The sequence below is a fragment of the Piliocolobus tephrosceles genome, chromosome 20 (genome assembly GCF_002776525.5).
Source record: "Piliocolobus tephrosceles isolate RC106 chromosome 20, ASM277652v3, whole genome shotgun sequence".
NCBI lineage: Eukaryota > Metazoa > Chordata > Mammalia > Primates > Cercopithecidae > Piliocolobus > Piliocolobus tephrosceles.
This window is the reverse complement of record NC_045453.1, coordinates 27,387,768-27,412,347: the sequence shown is the minus strand read 5'-3', so window position 1 is coordinate 27,412,347 and position 24,580 is coordinate 27,387,768. Positions and strand designations below refer to the sequence as shown.

Genomic DNA, 24,580 nt, shown 5'->3' with positions numbered 1-24,580 from the left:
CACAAGATTCAGACCAAATGGTCTCTTTTAAAAAAGAACAATGATCATAGACAATCCATTTTCTAAAAGACATTAAAAATAAAAAAATGTGTTTGTGCCATGTGTAATCCTTTTACTAAGTCTGAAAAATCAGTATTTCTGAGGTTTATAAAATACCTTCCTAAAGTTCTCACAAATGTATCTTGTATGGCTTGGCGTGGGGCGTAATTTATTGAGAAAAATACATTAGCTGCATTTTGGGGGGCTCGTTCTGCTTGATGAAGCAGGTTCATTTAATCAATACAAACTGCTTAATATGCTAATTGCTATGCTAAGTGGCAGTAACCAATTCCTCTGGAACTGAGATGCAGATGTTATTGAACAAGTTTTGTAATAATCATGAGGCAACCACGTGGCTGATGAGTAAGCCATTCTTAGGGCATACAGAGACCTGCACATCAGTTCTGGTTCCTCCTCTTTCCTCCATCTGCTGGATTCGGTGCATTCCCCTTTGTGTTACAGGAAGAATGAATCCTTAAAAGGATCCCATTTTCTCCAATGAGAAAACGTAATCACTTATAATTTGTTCTTGTTTCCCTGAACACTTGCAACCTTTTGAACATATAGGGTTAACACACACTAAAGGCTGGTGAGCGTCTGGTGTGATGAGACAAGTAGAAAATTATGCCTGAATTGAATCTGTTCTCAGCACAGGATATGATTACCGATCAGTGAGTATGTCTCACTGTGAACCGTTTTATCATGAAGGGTGGAGAAGCATAAGGTGTATGCTATGATTTCTCTAGCTCCTGTTTCATCCCTTGTTTTTTCTTGATACAGTCACACTTCTTGAGAATATACATCCTTTTGTTCTTTTCAGGACTAAGGGGCCAGATCCTAAAATCCACTTCAGAGCATCAGTGCTAAAAGCATGTTACCTGGTCTAGTGACCTCAACATCACCTGAGTACTTAACCAGAAATGTGCACTTCAATGCCCTGCCCCAGGCCTGTTAAAACACTCAAGGTGGAGCCCAGAAATCAGTGGCTTTACAAGCCTTGTAGACGACTGTGACACACAAGTAAGTTGGAGATCCGCTGCGTCTTTCTTTCCCTTACCCTCACCCTGTCACCTTTACCCACACCACAGACACATTCACACTCAGACCCCAGAGCCTCTCTCTGCTTTCAACCTCTGACGAGTCTCCCAAACCTGTTTCTTCCTTTCAGTTCCCAGTGAGTATCCATCCAGGGCTTTTGGCTTCCGTCCTGACTCTCTCCTTAACTACAGGGTGACCCACCGAGCCTCAGTTTCTGCCATTATGAAATGGATCTACTAATATGTCCAATAAAATGCAAGATACTCCAGCATTTCAAAAGACAAGGCAGCAACACTGATTTAAATATTTTTAAAAACTACTTATATCCTTTAATTCAGCAATCCTACTCCCGAGTTTAGAAAACTCAGTTAACTAAGTTCACAAACTCGGTTCAATTAGGTTAACAATCTATAAGAACTGTGTACAAGGATAATTGATGTAGTACTGGTTTTGATGTTGTTGTTTTGTTTTGTTTTTTATTTTCAGGGACCCACTTCACAGCCAAAGAGTATTGTTTTAATGGCAAAAAATCTGATATTCTTATACATAGGTTTAATAAATTATGTTACATCAAGACTCTGAAATATCATGCAGCCATCAAAAAGAATGAATAAGAACAAAGTTGGCAAACTTTTCTGTTTTGGACCAGATAGCAAATGGCTTTGCAGGCCACATCATCACCAACTACTCAACTCTGCTTTTTCACTGTGAACAACTCATAAACGAAGAGGGAGGATGTAGCTGTGTTCCAATAAAATTTAAATTACAAAAACAGTCACAGGCCAGACTTCGCCCCTGGGCTGTATTTTGTCAACCGCTGAATTACAACTGTACTACAAGACTTCAAACTATTTCCATTAGATGTTTACTGTTGAATGGAAAAACTAGGGGTCAGTTGTGTGATGTGATCACAATTTTGTACAAAAAACAACTGCATCACGACACCCATCTTTTGTATGTATGTGTCTATGTGTATATGTAGATGTGCATATCTGTACAGGATTATATGGGTACACAGGAAAACACGGAAAGGTACGTGTGAACTTCTCAACTAGGTTTAGGAATTGCTAATAAAGAGACAGGAGGGGAAAAAGACGCATGTAAACAAATTATAAAAAGAAAAAATAGAGCACTAATCATCATCTATATGATCATAATTTTGCAGTTAGTTAAATTTTACAGACATGTGTTTATGTAAAAATAAATTAAATAAGATTCAAAAACCAGTCCCTATCTCCAAGGATAGTTGTGAAAATTGAACGAAATAAAGCATGCAGACTCTCAGCAAAGAGCCAGATGGAGCCGCTCATTCCAACTCTAATTATCCCTCAATTAGAAGAAGCCTCCTAACTGGGTTTTCTGCTCACATGCTTCCTACCTAAAAACCTCCGCCCTTTCCCTCACCCCTTTCAATGCATTCTGCACTCAGTGTTCTTCGGCTCATTCATTCCCTCATTCCATCCATTTATATACTCTGGGCACCATTTATAAGCCACACACTGTGCTAGGGACTGGAAACTTAAAATAAATAAAACTTTCACACTTTCTCCATCCCCCAGGATTTTAGAGTGTCTGGTCAGAGAGCTAGTTGAAAGCCGGGTTTTGGATATATCATCGTCTGCCTCCACAACGGTGCTCCTTCCTTTAAAACAGAGAGAAGACCCTCCTCGCAGCAGAGTTCTCCTTCCTGAAGGCAGAGATTTCTTGTATATGCTCATATACGTCGTGCCCACCAGGATTCCTGGCATAGAGTAGGCATTTAATAAAAAGGATTGGATAATTGAATTATGGACGGATGAATTGATTGAAGAAATGAATGAATCATTTGTGTGAATGGGAATTCCCTATAATCTGCCTTCCCTTGCTTCTCCCACTACAAGTCAGTAATAGTAACAGCTCAGGTGGCTGCTGTATTTAATAGGTACCAGGCACTGTGCCAAGAAACCACCTGCCTTATCTCACCTGGCAAGGTGTGAACTAATATAATCCACACTTCGTAGAAGGGAGCACCAGTACTAAGGGTGGTAAAGTTAGTAGCCCCAGGACGCTGAGCTGGTAAAGATGTCCAGCCAGGATACAGGACCTGGCCTCTTACTCCAGAGCTACGGTTCATAACACAATCCTACGTATTTCTCATAGAAAGTACTGAGAATATTATACAGATCCTAAAGGATGGACTCAAATCTACTCTGTTCCAAATGCTAAAAGGCACCTTAATTGTATTTCCAAAGCTTAAAGAAATGGCAACTGGCCAAACGTCTAGGCTGCAAGGAGATGAGGCTGCCCCCACCATCTTGAAAAACAGGATATTAGAACCTCTATGAGGCCCTGGGAACCCCACCGTCCCAGGGGCCCTCTTTCAAGTGGAAATTAACGATCTGCCAAACATGTGGTCTCCCCCGACATTCTAACGAACCGGTCCTCAAGGGCTGCCTAATTCTGATTCCAGCTCTGACAGATGTTTGGCAGGAACCACCCAAAGAGCCGTCTTTACTTTCTCGAACTCCTCTCTTTTGTTCTGACATTTGGAGGAAAAGTGATGGGTACTCCTATCATCCAAATGTTACCAAGATATCACAGAATATTATGGAACTGTCAAGAAAATAGAGTGAGTAGAGGCTTACTTCCTTGATGTTAGAAAATACAAAAAAAAAAAAAAATGTGGGTAAGAAAGAAAGACCGCTTTCCTGCTAAGGGAAAGAAAACCGTGCAGCAAAGCCACTAGACAGCGAGCAGAACGCTGGCGGAAACGATGCCTGCATCGTCGCTTACAGCTTTGACAAAGCAGACGGTTAGTGAAATCAACCATTTGGGGCCAAATTTCCAAGTGCAGCATGTTGCCGAGCACCAGATGCACTCAAATGGTTATTTTCACGGGGAATGCAAGTGATTTGCATCCATTTATTCAGAGCCATCTGAATTCTCAGCCACATGCATAAAACAAATTCACTGCTCCCTTTGCCTCCGGTAACTTTTTCTGCCTCCTTACTAAAAAAAAATCCTCTCCCCCACCTGTACATTGAAATAGACGTCCTCAGGGACTGAGTTTTCTGTGGCCTTTTAAAGCAGACTTGCCTGGCACCTGTGCCCTGTGTGGGCATTAGCAGAGAACTGGACTTGGTATTTTGGTTTCGATTTTTCTTTTCCTCTTGGCTCACATAATAATTTATTTGATCCCTATTTTGCTCATTCAACAAACCTTTAAGCCCTGTGCCAGACCCTGAGCTTATTACACACCCATGGGGCCTTGTCCCTGCCTTCCAGAGGTTTACAGGCTCGAATGGAGCTGCCACTTATTCAGAGGTCAGCTTTTAAAGTTAATGCATAAAATAAAAATCCCATCTAATCAGATTGTCCTTTTAAAGACTAGGGCTCACACTCAGTGGAAGCAGGTGCTTTTGTGACAAGATGCCAAGCACCTGCCACAGTGAAGGGGTGGGCTGCTGGACAGAATCACCTGCACCATGTATTCATACATTGTTTTCTTGTTGCACTTTGCTTTACAAAGCAGGTACAACTGTGCCTATTTCTGGAATTCCTGCTGAGTACTAGGCTATGAGCCGCACAGAAGACAGGGGCCTTACCTCATAGTCATATGTGGTTGTGCTTGCTCTGTTCTTTGATACTGCACACATCATCAGGGTCTTGAGGAAACAAGAACTCTCGGCTCCATCATTCAAATTCCTGGTGTTGCCTGTTTATGTCCTCATTGCTTCAAGGTGAGTCTCCTTCTCCTGGCCCAACTCACATTGGTTTAAGTAAAAAGGAAATCACCTGCCGGGCACAGCAGCTCACACCTGTAATCCCAGTACTTTGGGAGGCCAAGGCAGGTGGATCACAAGGTCAGGAGACTGAGACCAACCTGGCTAACACGGTGAAATGCCATCTGTACTAAAAATACAAAAAAATTAGCCGGACATGGTGGCACACGCCTGTAGTCCCAGCTACTCGGGAGGCTGAGGCCAGAGAATCGCTTGAACCTGGGAGGCAGAGCTTGCAGTGGGCCAAGATCGCGCCACTGCACTCCAGCCTGGGTGACAAAGCAATACTCCATCTCGGAAACAAAAAGAAAGAAAAAAGAAGAGGAAATCACTGTAATAGTCCACATGTGTTGAATCTTACTATGCCCTGTCTCGGTGCCTTACAGGTACTAGCTCATATGAACCAAAACACCAAGGCATAGGCTCTAGTAACACCCATTTATTACACATGATGTGAACAAGGCAAACAGAGGCTGAGTTGCACAACTCAGAAATGATATTCAACCACAAACACACAGACTCATCAAATTCTGACCCAGCTTCAAGCAAAACTTGTCTATCAGAAGAGCAAGGGTTCTCAACTTTGGCCCTACTGACATTGGGGCCAGCTCATTCTTTCTAGTGGGGAGGGGGGCTGTCCTATGTATTGCATGGTACTTAACAGCACTCCTGGCCTCTACCCACTAGATGCCAATGGGACACCATTGTTGGCAGCCAAAAATGACTCCAGATACTGCCAAATGTCCCCTGGAAAATCAAATTGCCACTAATTGAGAACCGCTGTTTTAGGGTGACTACACGTTCCAGTTTGCTTGATCACATCCTGTTTAGGTATGTTCCCCAGGCATAACTCTTCACCGAGGCTGACTTCCCAGGAGTACAGTGTGTGCAGTCATACAGGGCTCCGTGCTTAGAAGGGTCCTGTACTTGATTTCATGCCCTGTTATGACCATTTTGAAAATCTTAAGAGTTTTTGAACTTACTCCCTGACTTCCCAAAACAGATTGGAAACTGCACTAAATTGGTTTCCTTCTTCTCTCAATCCTCATCACTTCTATCTCTATCTTCTTTGCCATGCTTGACACTGGGAAATAGGATTACTCACCACCACCCACAGGGTCAAGCAGATGCACGTGTGATGTTATGCTCTGAAGTGAACACCTCCAAAGGAGGGAAGGGTCGTGGCATGACAGGCTGCCTTGCACCATCAAGCTCGTAATGTACTGCCTACTGACGGAACCCCCATCTCAAATATTAATACTTGTTTTCGAGTTTATAAACAAAGCCACGATCTGTTAACAAAACAAGTTGTCTCCTTTTCCTATAGAGGCATAGCCATGAGCCAAACAACATCCCTGGCACCATGACAGGAGCTCCCAGCTCTGGGGAGGAGCTGTGTAAGCTAAGGCAGCATTTAATACTCAGGTGAAAGCACTATTAAAACACACCCCTGCACATTGCAAATTATTATGTTGTTACAAGAGACTGAAACAGAAGTGCTCAGAAAATGAGATTTGTTTCCCCTAATACACAGGAACAAAGCCATCGCAAATTTAAGGAAGAAGCCTGAATTTCATCTGCATCTGTCCTATCTGAATAAGCAGTTTGTTCTGTGTTAAATGTTTATTAGTAAATGTAGGTTAATCTCATTTAGCTTTAGCTTTTTTTTTTTTTTTTTTTTTTTTTGAGATGGAGTGTCGCTCCGTCACCAGGCTGGAGTTCATGGCGCGATCTCGGCTCACTGCAACCTCCGCCTCCTGGATTCAAGCGATTCTTCCACCTCAACCCCCCGAGCAGCTGGGACTACAGGTGCACGCCACCACACCCAGCTAATTTTTGTATTTGTAGAAGAGATGGGGTTTCAAGATGTTGGTCAAGATGGTCTTGATCTCCTGACCTCATGATCCGCCCACCTCAGCCTCCCAAAGTGCTGAGATTACAGGCATGAGCCACCGCGCCCAGCCCATTTAGTTTCTTTTAATTTCTACAGAATTCATAAGTAAGTACAGCATGGTGGTACAAGTGTGGGCACGGGAGTCAGTGGCTGCCTGGGTTTAAATCTTGGCTTTATCACTTCCTATCTGTGCATCCACACTTCCAACTCCTAAGCCATAAAAATGGGATGGTAGTGCCCTTTGATACACCACGTTGAAGATGAAATGTTACTACATCTAGTACTTGGAAAGTGCCTGGCACATAATAAGTTCTCAAGAAATATCAGACTTATCATCAATACCATCAGTAGCAGCATCTAGCTAACTCTTGTTTATTCTAAAATTTAGCCCAGGCATAACCTTCTCCAAGAAGATGTTCTTGATCCTTGACAGACACTCTATAGCCCTGAGAATTTTCCTATCAAGCTTCTAAACTCTACCACATATTTTTCTTTAAGGCGTTATCATCTTTAATCGCGATTTTTTTTTTTTTCTTTTGAGACTGAGTCTCACTCTATCGCCCAGGCTGGAGTGCAGTGGTGTAATCTCACCTCACTGCAATCTCCACCTCCTGGGTTCAAGCGATTCTCCTGCCTCAGCCTCCCAAATAGCTGGGATTACAGGCACCCACCACCACCATGCCTGGCGAATTTTTGTATTTTTAGTAGAGACGAGGTTTCACCATGTTGGCCAGGCTGGTGTCAACCTCCTGACCTCAAATGATCTGCCCGCTTCAGCCTTCCAAAGTGCTGGGATTACAGGCATGAGCCACCGCACCCGGCCAATCATGCATTTTTATGTACCCGACATGAAAGAACCCTGCCTCTCTCTTACCAGTTGAATCAATTACATTTGCCATATGCCAGAAACTCAACCACTGTTTCTTTTTCCAAAAATACATTATATAGCCATGGTTTAAAACAGTTAAATACAAGAGAAAGACATAAAGTAATATATGAAAGCCCCTTCCCAGACTCTCCAAATCATAGTCTTGCTCCCAAAGGGTAACCAACACTACCACATCCATTTGTACCCTGCCATAAGTTAATTTTCTGCACTTAGAAGAGCATTAGTGAGGTGTCAGAATCCACCTTGAGTTCTGCCTCATAGTCATTCATTTCCTTTATACACCTTGATATGACTGTAATACGACTCTCTTCATGTAGTCATTAGTACACATGAATCTCCTCTATTTCTAGTTGACCACCTCATGTAATTCCTGTCCTATCATGTGCCATAATCTGTCCCCCCGTGGTGGACACTTAACCTCTTTCTAGTTATTTCTGCTCTTACAAATAAGCTCCCCAAGAATGGGAATTTCATCTTCTTCAGAGCCATGTCCCCAGTACCTCATATATTATCTGGTGGATAGCGGGGCTCAGCAAATACTTGTTAAAAAGAGGAATCTAAGAATAAAGGAACGAGTCCTCCCGTGAACATTTGTGTACACATCGTCTTCACTTGTGCTAGTATACTTCAGAGTAAATTCCTAGAAGTACTACTGCTGAATAAAAAGATGTGTGAATTTAATTTCAATAAATAAGAACACACTGTCCTCCAAAGAGACTGTAGCAAATTAAACCCACAGAATTATACTGTTACATGAGGGGTATATTTAGAACTCCTTAAATGGTAAGCTACTTTAAAGATGAAAACAAATGCCAGGCGTGGTGGCTCACACCTGTAATCCCAGCACTTTGGGAGGCTGAGGTGGGCAGATCGCTTAAGGTCAGGAGCTTGAGACCAGCCTGGCCAACATGGTGAAATCCTGTCTCTACTAAAAATACAAAAATTAGCTGGGCGTGGTGGCAGGTACCTGTAATCCCAGCTACTTGGGAGGCTGAGACAGGAGAATCACTTGAAGCCGGGAGACAGGGGTTGTAGTGAGCCAAGATCATACCACTGCACTCCAGACTGGGCAACAGAGCAAGACTCTGTCTCAATAAATAAATAAATAAAAGATGGAAACACTTTATGCTTTATTATATATTCTCCATAAGACCTAACACATTGCTTTGCAAGCAGTAAATAGGTATTTCATAGAAGTTTTTTGAAGGATAATTAATATGCCAGGATATAAAAAGGATTTAATTCAGGAGGGGGAAAATGATAACTGCTTTAAGCAGTACATTTTTTAAAATCCGTAAGTTAACCCAATTAACCAGAGCCCATAAATAGAAGAGGGAAAGATAGATTTTCTTGTGGGGGGAGGGGCAAGGAGCATAGGAGACGCAGAGTTGTGAGAAGAGCATTTACACACATAAAACTCCACCATGCAAGGGTCTACTTTAGTGTCTATATAGTAATGAAATTGACTCTATGATTTCTTTGATGCCCTCCATATCTAAGAAAACAAAATGTGTAGCATATTGCTTTTAAAATTAGATTGACTATAAATTAATCTGGCTTCAAAAATTGTGGAAGAATGCCACTTGAATTCTACAAATTCATTAGCAAATTGTATTTGCAAATCCCAGCTTGGAAGTAAATCAATCTCTTAAAGAAACACAAAGAAGTGACAAAAAAAAAAAAAAAAAAAAAAAAAAAAGTTCAGATTGAACTCTCAAGCCTGTGTGTAATCAGCACTCCAGAGTACGGGGCAGAAGTCACCCGGGGGTCTGAATGTCCCCCTCAGTGGAGCCCCCCGACCCCACCTGGAGCCCCTGGGAAAACCTGTTAAAAGCAGGCATTCTTCACCTTGAGGCTCTCGCCTTGAAGGAAAGTCTAAAAATGACAAGCCCAGTCGTGGAATGAGGAATATCCCGCACACTGCCACTCCTCGTTCCAAAATTAGACTTTGTCATAGACACTGATCTCAAAGGTGGCAAAAATAGCTCTAGCTGCTCTAGGGAGTGCCTGAGCTGTCCTGAAGTTTTGCTGCAGCTTCTCCAGCAAGGCAGCTGGCAGCTGGTGCAAGACAGTCCTCGCCTCCCCACCTCATTCACAGTTAGTTCTCCACTTCATACTCCAGGCCCACCCCTCCTTCTTCCAGCACCTCCTTTAGAGTGAATAATAACAATGCATTGAATTTTTAAAGTGGAAATGTAGAGGAGAAATAATAAGGCGGCAAGACTGCTATCTAAAGCCAAAACTATACAAATAAATGAGATTTCATTTAACAGTGATTTTTCATATATATGTAAAATTTATTGAAACAAGGTTTTGCTCTGCTGCCCAGGCTGGAGGGCAGTAGCACTGTCATGGCTCACTGCAGCCTGGATCTCCTGGACTCAAACCATCCTCCTGCCTGAGCCTTCCCAGGAGCTAGAACTACACTACAGGCATGCACCATCATGCTGGGCTAATTTTTAAATATTTTCTAGAGATGGGGTCTCCCTATGTTTCCCAGGCTGGTCTCTAACACCTGGCCTCAGACAATCCTCCTGTCTTGGCCTCTCAAAGTGCTAAGATTATAGGCATGAGTCACTGTGCTCAACCCTAACAGTGATTTTTTTTAAAGATATATTACAAATTAATAGATGTTTCCAAAAGGTGCTCTGTTTATCAAGGTCATTTGAAAATGCTAAGACCAGCCAGGTGTGGTGGCTCACAGCTGTGGTCCCAGCACTTTGGGAGGCTGAGGCGGGCAGATCACGAGGTCAGGAGTTTGAGACCAGCCTGGCCAACATAGTGAAACACTGTCTCTACTAAAAACACAAACAATTAGCCAGGCGTGGTGCCGGGTGCCTATAATCCCAGCTACTTGGGAGGCTGAGGCAGGAGAATGGCTTGAACCCAGAGGCAGAGGATGCAGTGAGCCAAGATTGTGCCATTGTACTCCAGCTTGGGTTATAGAGTGAGAGTTTGTTCCAAAAAAAAAAAAAAAAAAAAAAAAAGGAAAATGCTAAGACCATGCGACCATGCTGTGTGGAGACATAAGAGCTTTAAAACCCTTCAAAGGAGTGAGGCATCATGGCCAGAGGTAGAGTTTTGGAACCAGATAAAACCATCCTGCATTCCTGGCTTCAGGAGTAATTAGCTGTATAGCTTCAGACAAATGACTTCACCATGCTGAACATCTCTTTTCTCATCTATATCATAGGACAGTGATTCCTTCCAGGTCAGGGATCATGAATATTCTCTGCCATTGTAAGCCCTGTAGGAGCACGGGCCTCAAGTGTCTACTTGCCACTGTATCCTGCCACACAAAGCAGAACATAGTAGGTTCTCAATAAACATGTTTAAATGGTCAAATGAATGAGAGTGAACAAATGAATCTACCTCACAGAGTTATTGTGGTTATTAGAGAAAAGGCAAGTAAAGTATCTGCTATATTGTAGGAGGCCTGAAAAATAACAGTGGCTGTTGTTACTAAAAAGTTGGGCATATCGTAGATGTTCAATAAACACATAGTGTTATTAGCAAATGCCATAAAGTAGGAAAAATATTTAAAAGTGAAAAATCAAACCACTAAGTAAGTATTATTCCAGAAATGTTCATGGTGCAGGGGACAGACACTGAGGTGGCCCCATGATCTCCTCCTCCTGGTGGACATATCCTTGTGGGGTTCCCTTCCTTTTCATGTACAGGGTTTATGACTTGCTTTTAGTCAACAGACTGGCTGGGTGCAGTGGCTCATACCTGTAATCTCAGCACTTTGAGAGGCAGAGGAAAAAGGTTTGCTTAAACCCAGAATTTGAGACCAGCCTGAGCAACATCATAGGGAGACCTCATGTCTACAAAAAATAAATAATAAATAAAAGGAGCCAGGCATGGTGATGCATGCCAGTAGTCCTAGATACTCAGGAGGCTGAGGTGGGAGGAGGTCAAGGCTCCAGTGAGCTGTGATCTTGCCACTACAGTTCAGTCTGGGTAACAGAGCAAGACTCTGTCTCCAAAAAAAAAGAAAAAAAAAATCAATAGACTATGACAGAGTGAGAAGATGAATAAAATAATCCTTCCATGATTGCGATACATAGGATTGTGGCCTCTTGCTGGCTATGATGCAGTATGTGGCCGTGCTGGCAAGGTCCATGTGGCCAGGAGATGAGAATGGCCTCTGTCCAACAGCCAGCAAGAAACTGTAGCCCTCCATCCCACAACCCCAAGTAGCTAAATTCCACCAATAACCATGTGAGCTTGAAAGTGGATCCTTCCCCACTTTTACCTTGAGATGAGACTGCAGCCCCAACAGAAACCTGCATTACAGGCTTGTGAAAAACTTAAGAGGAAGGCCCAGTATGCTATGCCAAAACTCCTGACTCAGAGAAACTATGAAATAATAAATGGATGTTGTTTAAAAGGTGCATAGTTTGTGGTACTTTGTTACATGGCAACAGAAAATTAATTTATGTAGTAATATAGACATCAATGAGCCACAACATCAGCAGCAAGATCCTAGAGAAAGACGTGTGAGGCCAGACACTACTGGGTGTGTCTAAGCATTGCCATGTCAGGATGCAGGATCAGCACTGCCAGAGCTTTGCACTTTTCAAGAAAATATAAAAATCAGAGATTTATGTGTAAGCTCTTAATTTTTAAATGTTGGTCACTAATTTGGAGTTTTCAAAATAGCAGTGAGTTAATCTCATGCAGGGTAAATAAAACATGTCTAGGGGCTTGATTCAAAGATACAGTGTAAGGCGGGGGTTATGCCAGCACATCTGTTCCAAATTTGAGCCCTACTACCTTCTAAGCTGGTGGTTTGGGGTCTTCAATGCAAGAGTTTTCATGAGGTTTAGAAATTACACAAAACATCCTTAAAATATTATCTGTTACAGAGAAGAGATATAACACATTCTTGTTTTGTTACTCTTATCATATTCGTTTTTATGGCTGTCAAAACAAATTACCACCAATTGGTGGCATAAAACCACACAAATTTATTGTCTTACAGTTCTAGTGGCCAGAAGTCCCAAATCAGTTTCACTTGGCTGTAATCAAGGCATCAACAGGGCTGGTTCCTTCTGGACGTTCTGGGGGAGAACCTGTTTTTACGCCTTTTTGTTTTGTTTTGTTTTGAGATGGAGTCTCACTCTGTCACCAGGCTGGAGTGCAGTGGTGCAATCTTGGCTCACTGCAACTTCTACCTCCTGGGTTCAAGCAATTATCCTGCCTGAGCCTCCTGAGTAGCTGGGACTACAGGCACACGCCACCACGCCCAGCTAACTTTTGTATTTTTAGTAGAGATAGTGTTTCACTATGTTGGCCAGGCTGGTCTCGATCTCTTGAGCTCATGATCCAACTGCCTCGGCCTCCCAAAGTGTTGGGATAACAGGCGTGAGCCACCGCGCCAGGCTGTTTTTATGCCTTTTCTAACTTCTCAAGGCCACAAACATCTTTTGCCTCACAGTCCCTTCGTCCACCTTCAAAGCCAGCTGCGTGGCATTTTAAAATCTCCCTCTCCACCCCTTCTCTCTCTCGGTCTTTCTGCTTCCACCATTGCCTTGCGCTCTGTTTGACTCCTCTTGTTTCCCTCTTCTGAAGACACTTGCGATTATATTCGACCCACCTGGATAGACCAGGATACCGTCACCATCTCAGGATCCTTAACTCGATCACACCTGCAAAGTCCCTTTTGTCTTGTAAGGTAACATTCCCAGACTGCATAGACTCGAATGTGGACATATTTGGGGAGCCATTATTCAGCCTCCTACAACTGTTATTCCCAGACTGCATAGACTCGAATGTGGACATATTTGGGGAGCCATTATTCAGCCTCCTACAACTGTTATTCCCAGTTGTAGGAGGCTGAATAATGTCTATGCAGTCTGGGAATGTTACCTTACAAGACAAAAGGGACTTTGTCTGTAAATAACAGTTATCTGACCCACAGGCCCCTTCTTTATGAGTTTTGGGATTGAGGGTCATAAGGCTGACTCAGATCAATTCACTCCAGGACGTAATTTCAGCCTGGTATGGGCCCCACATTGCAGCATTCTGTCTGTAGACACACTCTTGGGAATTTTACAACAGGGACAGTTAGCAGTGAGTTAGGTCTTCCTAATCGTGAGGCTAAGACCAGATATGAGTTTTGCCATCTTTCTCCAGTTATGATCTTGGCCATCTCATAGAAGCAAGTCAGCAGTCATATAAAAGCAATTCCTAGTAGGGAATGCAGCCAGGTTTATGTGGATCCACTCTTAATAACCAGAAAAGACAAAACAATAACCTAGGCAGGGTGAGCCAGTAATGTTGCCTTCATTTGTTTTATTTTAGTGTGGTATCCCCTAATCAGAGATTGATTACAGTACATTGATTTTAAGCTTTTCACAATCCCTCGTTTAACTCCTTAAGATTCAGATCCCACATTGAAGTTTACTCACTTCCATCTATAACAGGATGCCGTGGCTTTAAAAATCACATTTACTTTATAGAACCCATTAAGCACACAGCAAATTAAGAGCAAGTGACATTATTTTCTAGTTAAATTTGCAAAGGGATAATCCAAACGATTTACTCATATTCCTGATTAATTTTTAGCGGAAATAATGAGGTTGTAAATGGAAAAACATGTGCGTGAGCATGCAGAACCCGCCTTTCAAGTACAAAACAATTTATGCTAATTGATGGCTCTACGAACAAGACAATCTTAGACAAACTTCTTGAGGTGCCTAAAGGGAGCTAATGGAATAGCCGCACAACCCTAATGCAATGACATGTTGCCCTGTAAGTTTTAAGTGACCTGAATTCAACTTCACAGCTCGCTCTCGCTCTCTCTCGCATTCCCCTCCCTCTGTCTCTCTCCATCCATCCACTGATGTCTCTTTATTGAAATATCCAGAATTCCTAAGTACGTGGGAAAATAAATACCAACATTGTATTAGTTCAAAAAGAAAGTCTTCCTGGAAGGCTACTTGGAAAGAAAAGCAAATCCTTAGAAGCATTCTCAGACTTTGATTCAGCAACCAATTTTTAAGAATTTATCTTAAACAGATAGTCATTGATGTCTACGGATTGAGCATCAAGCTGACGCACAGGTTTTTTGTTGTTGTTACATATTTATATATATATATAAAACCTCATATATAAATATATGTGATCATATATAAATAAATATATATATGACCATATATATATGTATATATATTAGAAATGGGGTCTCCCTTTGTCACCCAGGCAGGAGTGCAGTGGCAGGAACCTAGCTCACTGCTGCCTTGAATTCCTGGGTCTAAAGGATCCTCCTGCCTCAGCCTCCTGCGTAGCTGGGAGTACAGGTGCAAGCCACTGTACCTGGCTACTTTTTAAATTTTTTGTACAGACTAAAACTTACCATTTTGCCCCGGCTGGTCTCAAACTTCTGGTCTCAAATGATCCTCCTGCCTAGGCCTCCTAAAATATTGGGATTACAGGTGTGAGCCACTGTGCTCAACCTTGATGCATAGTTTTATAAATCTATGAAATATCCATATAATAACATAGGACCACAAAATATGATGTTGCAGATGATATTTAATGAGACAATATGTAGATATTTTCTTGCAAAAAGTTAGCACAAGCAATGTATTCAATATAATTGTATTTCCTACATCCACCTAGTTAAAATACTGAAAAGCTACACACTCAAAAGTGAGTAACAGGTATATTCTTATGTGGCAGGCAGAGGGATGACTTACTATGTTCTTTTTATTTTGCTGTGTTGTCTACAATTTTTCAATAATGTGTAGATTCCTTTTGAAATAAGAAAGTAATAAATATAATGATTTCTTAGAGTTTCTTATAGTAGTTTCTAATTCTCTAAAATCTATTAAATTATATCATTCCCCATTCCTTCTCAATCTAATTTTACATTTGCTCTACTTAGACATTTAGAGAGAAAGAGAAAGAGATGGCGAGAGATGGAGAGAGATGGCGAGAGAGAGAGAGACAGAGAAATAGAGAGAGAGAGAGGAGACTTTCAGATAAATACTATTACCGCTCCCATTTTACAAAGGATAAAACTGGAACTCAGGGATATCAAGAACTTTGTTGTCCTCCACAAAGCTGGAAAGTTTCAGAACTGGTGTTGGAACTAAGTCTGGCTTCATGGGTCATGATCTGAACACAGTATGATAGCACTGAAATTTATCTCTTGTTTTATCTATGTCTACCCCTAAATTAGTTATATTAGTCACAGTTTTCCAGAAACAGAGTAAATAGGATATATACACCAAGATCTGCAGTCTTAAGGCCTAAAAGCCAATGGTGATGATTTCTGGTCTGGATTTGAAGGCCAAAGGAGACCAATGTCCCAACTCAAGACCACAAAGAGAGCTAATTCTCTCTTACCCTCCCTTTTGTTCTATTCTGGCCTCCATCAGATTAGATGAGGCCCACTCACATAGCAGAGGGCAATTTGCTTTACTCAATCTATCAATTCAAATGCTACTGTCATTCAGAAACACCTTCAGAGACACACTCAAAAGAAAGTTCAACCAAATATCCAGGCACCCTGTGTCCCAGTCAAGCTGACATATGAAAACTACCATCAAAACCCCTTAATTCACTCCATGCCCCCTCCTCAGCATGCCCACCTCCACCATCTCTGAGATCATACACAAGTCTTCAAGCCTGGTTTCTCACAAATGCTATGTCAGCAGTGGCTCACGGGGGCACTTGCTCTTTTCCAACAATAAGCTCTGTCCTGTGGCCCAAATCCAGTCTCCTGACTGTTTCTGAATGACCCATATGCAAAAAAAAAAAAAAGAAAAAAAAAAAGAAAAGAAAAAAGAAAAAGAAAGAAAGAAAAGAAGAGTAATATTTCATGACATGTGAAAATTATATGAAATTTGTATTTCAATGTCCATTAACCAAGTTTGTTTTGAGACATGGCCGTGCTCATTTGATTATATCTTTCCCATAGCTGCAGTTGTGCTACAATGGCAGTTAAGTACTTGCAGGCCATATTAGTTCACAAAGCATAAAACATTTACAGGAAGCTTTGCTGACCCCTGCTCTAAAATCCTGGAGTGCTGCCTATAGACGTCATTTGGAAATAACCCGAGGCTGTGTTGGAACAGATCACGTTACTGGCATGCTTTGCCCCCCCACTCTTTAAATCCAACCACCCCACATGTTTCAATCGTAAAGTTTCAAACTACCCAAATCTTACCATGCCAACCCAATTCCTTTTTGTTTTGTATATTTCCTTCCAGATGTGAAGCTCTATGTATATGTTTGCAGCCACAATGCATGATGTGCATTAACTGTTGTGCATTCATTTATGATTTATGATTTCATGAATTTATTCTCCTTAAAGAAGAAACTCATGAACATATATATATATATATATATTTTTTTTTTTTTGAGGCAAGGTCTCGCTCTGTCACTCAGGCTTAAGTGCAGTGGCACAAACTCGGCTCACTGTAGCCTTTACCTCCTGGGCTCAAGTGATCCTCCTACCTCAGCCTCTTGAGTAGCCGGAACTACAGTCGTGTACCACCATGGCTGGCTAATTTTTGTATTTTTATCAAGACAGGGTCTCCCCATGTTGTCCAGGCTGGTCTCAAACTTCTGGGATCAAACAATCAGTCTGCCTCAGCCTCTTAAAGCTCTGGGATTACAAGAGTCAGCCACCGCGCCTGGCCTCATGAACCTAATTCTTTGTGTAATCCAAGTCCCTAGCACAATGTAAAGCAAAGAGTAAATGTTCTGAGGGCATGTTCATGTATGCTGTGTGTTTGGGCATCTTTATATACCAATGACTATAAGAGACGGCACATGCATGACTGTGGGTAGCAGTTCACCCGCAGACAGGTTCTCTTTGACCCACCAAGTGTTGGAGTCTTAACTAGAATTAATTTCCAACAGTTACCAACTGGCAGGTATTACACACAGACTCAAATCTTTGGCTTCCCTTGAAAAATCAAGTGATCTACCCACATGGATGTCACAATCTCATGTTCTCATGTCAACAGTTGTCTGGTCTTGGGCTTTTGACATTCACTCCAGTTTCCCTCAGCCCTCTTCTCTCATTTACATTTTGCTCTCTGGCCTCTGTTGACATTTGAAATAACTTCTGATATAGCAAGACATATCTCCATAGGTAGATGATCCACATGGTTGTGTCTACAGATGTCTATACACACGCAAATTAATTTTACACACCCTTACGATTGAGTTGCAAAGTAGATAATGGGGATGCATGGTTAAGGTGTTACCAACGGCCTACATCAGGCATTCCTGAATGGCATTTAATCCAAGTGATACACTATTGAGAAGAAGAATCAATCATCTGCTCAAATAATGCTGACCATATTTTCCAGCACAAAAATGAGCCAATTGCTTTCTGCAGTGATAGGCACTGGGACATGAGGAAGAAATTCCAAACATACCATTGAGTTTTTCACGCTCTGTAGCAAGCGCTCATGCTGCTCGGCTATGGCCAAGGCAGCAGAGTGGACTTTCTGATAGATGGCCTCCCCGTCTCGGGTCTGAAAGATAAACAGCCCTTCACCAGTCTCACACATCCTGTGAAAACAAAAACAAAATAGCTTCTGAAAATCCAGCGCCTAGAAGTCCAATGCACTAAAATCCTGGAATACTCCACTAGGCTGTGCCCGTTTATTATTTTTTATGAGATTAAGATTCTTGTTCACATTTGCTAAACAAAGTTAACTAGAGTCGAAATGTTCAAAGTGTTCAATTAATTGTTATTAACAAGGGCAGGGGACCAAGGGACTCCAGGCTAACCTGTGCTGAATACTTTCTATCACAAAGTAAAAGAGAAATTTAATAAAAAAGCTATTTCTTGATTTTCAGTATAATAAATACTTCACCTTCCCTATCCTTCACCTTACCACCCTCAAAGAGAAATACCTGTGCAAGCACATTCCTTTGTACAGCCTGTGAATAACTCCTCATCAGAAACTGCCAGTGGAGAGGGAGAGGAAGATTCTGTATCTCTTAGATTCTGTTCTCGCTTTCCCTACAGACCATGGCTTTAAGGATTCTTCCCTTCCTAAAATCCTAGATGAAATATTACTCCAGCTTTCATTCAACATGATGGATCAAATGCAGTTAATTTTTTTTGCAATGAATATGACTGTGCTGAATTAATATTTGGAACATTAGAAAAGTTCTTCACCGAAAGCCATATGGTTTTGATAATTAACATCAAGCGTTAAGAAGAAGGGTATCTGTACCTCAGATGGTAAAGGTAAACAAAGAGAAATAAATTTCATTAATAAAGGAAGACTGGTACACACAATTACGCAAGAAAGAAATAAATGCTTCTTACTTAAATACATTTTAGTATATATGTGTGCGTATATATATGCTATACATATATTTTAGTGTGTGTATATATATATAAAACTACACTAAAATATATTTAATTATTATAAATATTTTTAAAGAACTTGGACAAAATCATATGCAGGGATATTAAAAGAAGCTCTGAATTTGATACATACATATGCCAACAGTAAACTAAGAGGTTGTTTTGTTTGCTTGCTTGTTTTTAAAGGCCTGATTATTCTAAGACACAATGCCACTCCTTCCATTTCAGAATTTCTTGTTGAAAAACTGAACGGTAGCTTCAGTGCCTGAATTTTGCTCCCATCTAAAGAACTGTTTAACACAACATAGAAACTAAGCAAATTTTCAGCCTAAACTACTGTTAATTTTTTTTAGTCTAATCCAGTCTATGCAATTAATGCAATAAAACGAGGAAGATGTATCTAATGTTTTGCAGTTGGTCCAGTACCACAGCCAAATGACAGCTTTCTATATATAAGGTATGGCCTAAGTAATGGGCCAAAACCCATTAAATTTGAATTAAATTTCATGAATTTTATGAATATGAGCCATGCAGGAAGAAACAGAGGGAGTTTGGGTGCGGTGGCTCACACCTGTAATCCCAGCACTTTGGGAGGCCAAGGTGGGCGGATGATCTGAGGTCAGAAGTTCAAGACCAGCCTGGCCAACATGGTGAAACTCCATCTTTACTAAAAAATACAAAAATTAGCCAGGCATGGTGCAGGAGGCACCGGTAATCCCAGCTATTCTGGTGGCTGAGGCAGGGAGAATAGCTTGAACCTGGGAGGCGGAGGTTGCAGTGAGCCGAGATCACGCCACTGCACTCCAGCCTGGGTGATAGAGAGAGGCACCATCCCCCCTCACCCGCCACTAAAAAAAAAAGAAGAAGAAGAAGAAGAAGAAACAGGGGAAAAAATGATGGCTCTTTCAATAAGCTAATCTAAAGAACTAGCTCATGAGGTTGATCATGCGATTTTAATTATTAAGTCATTTTAATCCAAAGAAGATCTGAAACTGAAATTCAAGGCATTTTCAATAAAGTCTCATTTCTTCCCTGAAGACATCTCAAAATACTTAAACTCTTTCTGCTACCTTGTCCTTTTTTAAGTCACCATACAAACTTAACTCTATTGCTTGGCATCCAATTCTGTAAGGTTTTGTTTCTCATACATCTTTTTTCCATCAAATACGGAAATATTAATTTGTTAAGAGAAGGAAGTAATCCTAATCAGTTCTTTCAGAGGAAAAAGTGGCCACTGGTTTCCCCTGGGGCAGAGGTCACTGTATATTTATTTACTTCCTTAAATGCCAACCTTGGTTCCAGAAGTAATTAAAGTACCTGTTACTCAGAAACACTTATAGTGTGACAGATTAATACCAAATCTTGCAGCTATGTTTCTCCAACTTGGACAATCTACTTGCTTTCAAAGTCTTTGTTAACTGCAACCCACCATAGGAAATAAAGTTTAGTTTTTAGCCAGGATACCCTATCAATCTATCATCAATCTATAACATGCTATTATTTTCTATTCTATTTTATTTTTAATACTAGTGGTGGAATGCTTAATCTATATCATAACCCATTCATTTTACTCTTGGAAAATCACTCTTACCCAACGCCCATATGTTTTTTGTTGGTTTGTTTGTTTGTTTAGATGGAGTCTCGCTCTGTCGCCCAGGCTGTAGTGCAGTGGCACAATCTTGGCTCACTGCAACCTCCACTTCCCGGGTTCAAGCAATTCTTCTGCCTCAGCCCCCTGAGTAGCTGGGATTACAGGCATGCACCACCACACCCAGCTAATTTTTGTATTTTTAGTAGAGATGGGGTTTCACCATTTTGGCCAGGCTGGTCTTGAACTCCTGAGCTTGTGATCTGCCCGCCTCTGCCTCCCAAAGTGCTGGGATTACAGGTGTGAGTCACCGCACCCGGCCCCCAATGCCCACTTTTAAGAAAGGTAATAAATCTACAACCTTCCTTTAATGACATTTAAATCTCTAAAATAATATTGTTATCAAAAACAAATGAAACCAAAACAACTATAGTACCAAACATTCTTCTTTAATGTACATAGACTTCCCCCTCCTCCGCCTGAAGATCTGGAACACACACACACACACACACACACACACACACACACACACACACCACTTATCACTAACAGAAAAGAACAGGAGACACAACCTCAAATTCCATTAGAGTTCAGGCAGAGAACATGAATGCTCAAACCCACTATGACCAAGGGTACAGGGAGCGCAGCTAGCCGAGAGCACAGGTCCCGTCTAAGCACAGAAGCCAAAAGTCAGCCCTAGTCAGGTGTCTACGTGGGGGAATGGGGAAATACACGTCCAAGGTACTCATAGTTTCTGATTGTTTAAGAGAAGCAAGACTTCTTGACTTTTATGCGAAGACACCTGAATTTTATATGTCAGCAACTTGTTTCATTTTCTTTTTAAGTTGTGAGAGTCAAAAGGCCTTAATCAACCAGATCTGGCCAAGAAATCACCACTGTGCAGTAAAGACACAAAATGCATTAAGAGCTCTAAATAGAACAGAAATGAAGTCTTTGATGTAAATTGTTAGGATTTTTGCTCCTATTGCTCGAAGGCACGTGTCCTTCATTGGACAACCTGACCCATGAAGATGCTAATGACCACAAACTGACCTTCCGATGCTCTTCCATCGGGTCTCTGCTATACTCTACCCACAAGTCCTTTTATCGTATCCACCCCCCGACTTGATGTGTTTGGAACTGTTTCATAAGCAGCTTTACAACACTCTAAAATGTTACTACATGCCTCCATCAAAACCATACGATGAGCTAACTCCCCAGGGCAGTGAGAAGAAAACAAACAAACCAAAAAAAGGAAGTGAAAAGAAAGGTACATCAAACAGGCTAATGGTCTTACATAACCTCATACAGCCATGTCTGCTTCTTGTCTCCAGAGAAAATTCAACACAGAACAAAGATGTTCTAATGGGTTTACCCTTTAGCAGAATAGCAAAGCCACCTGCTTTGACTTCTGATGCTCCCGATTCCTCCTTTCTCTTTACCCATTGATTTTTACCCTGGATGCTCTTCCTGTATCCAAAGTAGTCCCAAGTGACCCGACACTCCTTACATTAATGGAAACCAGTGGTTTGGAAACCCAGAGAAGGTTAAAAAATAAGTTTAAGTTAGATCTTTCTAATTTCCTCTGTGAAGATAAGCATTCAAATATAATAATATTGCTGCCATATAGATGCAGGTATAGTTTTGCGTTTCCCAATAATTGCCTAAATGAAATGCCTGTCACTCCAAATCATGGATTATTCCATTATTCAAAAGTCCAGAGGGAACCAATAGCTCAGAAAATGTTGGGAACCATTCATTCTTCCACATACCAAATATGTGTCAAGGCAACATAATAGAATGCAGGAGTTTGACCAGGGATCACCTGGCTGGCCTGGCATCTCACCAGCTTTGTGACCTGCCGCCAGCTATCTAACCTGTCTAAATCTGCATCTTCATATGTAAACAAACGTAATGCTAAGAACTCTCACCTAGACTTACTGCAAGTATTAAATAGGATATGTAGAGTGCACAATTATATCTTCAAGTAAAGAGAGCTTCTATTACTCTACCAGAATGTGAGCTCCCTGTAGACAGGGATTTTGTTCTGATATATTCACAGCTTTTCCACTAATGCCTAGAGCATGGCTGGGTTTACATTTGGTGCTCAATAAATAACTGTAGAATGAATTGTGAAGCAGAAGGCAGTGCTAGGAAAGGCATAGCTGGGAACCTGACCTAGGCTTCCTTGAGCAACTTTTGCTGACACTGAGAATTCATTGAGTTACCCTGGGGAGGCGAGTGGTTTGAGAAAGAAGGCAGGAAGAGCAGTCTTGACCGACAGAACTGCACATATAAAGCTTTTAGGTGGGACACAGGTAAGTGAAGCCAACACGTTGGGGAGATGGTGAGAAGAGGGGCAGCCTGTGGGGCTGAGCCCGGTGGACAGAGCACAAGTGTGCATGTCCTGGGACTGTGGTCCTGGGTACCATGAAGATTCAAGACCCAGACACTGTGGTTCATACGCACTGAGTACCCAACCTCAGAAACTCTGTTCTCTCCTTTTGCCCAAAACATGGCACATCAACATATCTTATTAGAAAAATACTAAAGGGGCTGAAATTACGAAAACTAAAACAAATTATCTCATGGTAGACAGAATGAATAAGTAAACCTTTGAAATCAGTAAGCCAATTAGTTTCATATTTTCTTGCTTCCAAGATGTATTCTGTGCACATGGCTCTCTCTCTCTCTCTCTGTGTGTGTGTGTGTGTGTGTAGAATATATGGACATTGCCAAAAGCAGAACACATTTTGACCTCAACGTGTGTGTGTGTGTGTGTATATATATATATAGAGAGAGAGAGAGAGACAGAGTCTTGCTCTGTTGCCCAGACTGGAATACAGTGGCACCATCTCGGCTCACTGCAACCTTTCTGCCTTCTGGGTTCAAGAAATTCTCTGCCTCAGCCTCCTAAGTAGCTGAGATTACAGGTGCCTGCCACCACGCCTGGGTAATTTTTATATTTTTAGTCGAGACGGAGTTCCACCATCTTGGCCAGGCTGGTCTTGAACTTACCTTGGGTGATCCACCCTCCTCAGCCTCCCAAAGTGCTGGGATTACAGGCATGAGCCACCGCGCCTGGCCAACATGTATATTTAAGGTAGGCTTTTCTTTTTCTCCACCCCTGCCAAGGCAGCTATTAAATCAATGTTGTATTTTACATTTACAATTACGTTATAATTGAAAGAATAAGGTACTCATTACAACTACCAGAGACAAAGCATAACGGCCGCTGTGAAGGATGTAAACATAGGTTTTTTTCTTTGAGGAGCTGAGAATTAATTTGGAGAGACAAGATCTACATATGTAAAACGTTTGAGAATAATATCATGGTTGCATGAGCCATACTGATGCAGCAATTAAAAAAGGAAATGTACAGTTGAGAAGAGGGGTGGGTGTCAGCGTTGGGAAAATGAAAATCTGGTATTCAAAAACCTGAGAGAAACAGATCTGAAGCACCTGACAGAGAGGGATATAAAATTAAAAGGAAAAAAAAAGCACAGAATGTTTACTTTTGTCTGTGAAAGTGAGGCAAACTAAAAATACAGTTTGAAGCCGGATGCGGTGGCTCATGTCCGTAATCCCAGCACTTTGGGATGTCAATGCGGGTGGATCACGAGGTCAGGAGATTGAGACCATCCCGGCTAACATGGTGAAACCCCATCTCTACTAAAAATACAAAAAAAATAGCCGGGCGTGGTGGCGGGCACCTGTAGTCCCAGCTACTCGGGAAGCTAAGGAAGGAGAATGGTGTGAACTCAGGATGCGGAGTTTGCAGTGAGCCGAGATGGCGCCACTGCACTCATGTCTGGGCAAGAGAGCAAGACTCCGTCTCAAAAAAAAAAAAAAAAAAAAAAAAAGATACAGGTTGAACAAGTGGAGTACAATCCCCTCCCTCCATCCCTGGGGCTATAGCAAGGTCAACAACACTATGACAAGAAAACACACTTGCACAGATATAAGATGAAGAAGCAAGAGGCTTAGCCATGTAGGTTCTAAGAGCTTCATTTTGAGGAAT

General features: G+C 41.6%; 1 protein-coding gene across 1 annotated transcript in view; it reads right to left on the bottom strand.

Annotated features, from left to right (window-relative positions):
• The window catches only part of DOK5 (docking protein 5), a 172,862-nt gene that overhangs the window by 23,588 nt on the left and 124,694 nt on the right, over positions 1 to 24,580 (bottom strand). Inside the window, exon 6 of the mRNA XM_023189579.2 lies at positions 18,025 to 18,160. Within this exon, the coding sequence (XP_023045347.1) occupies positions 18,025 to 18,160 (136 nt within the window). The remainder of the gene's footprint in view (positions 1 to 18,024; positions 18,161 to 24,580) is intronic.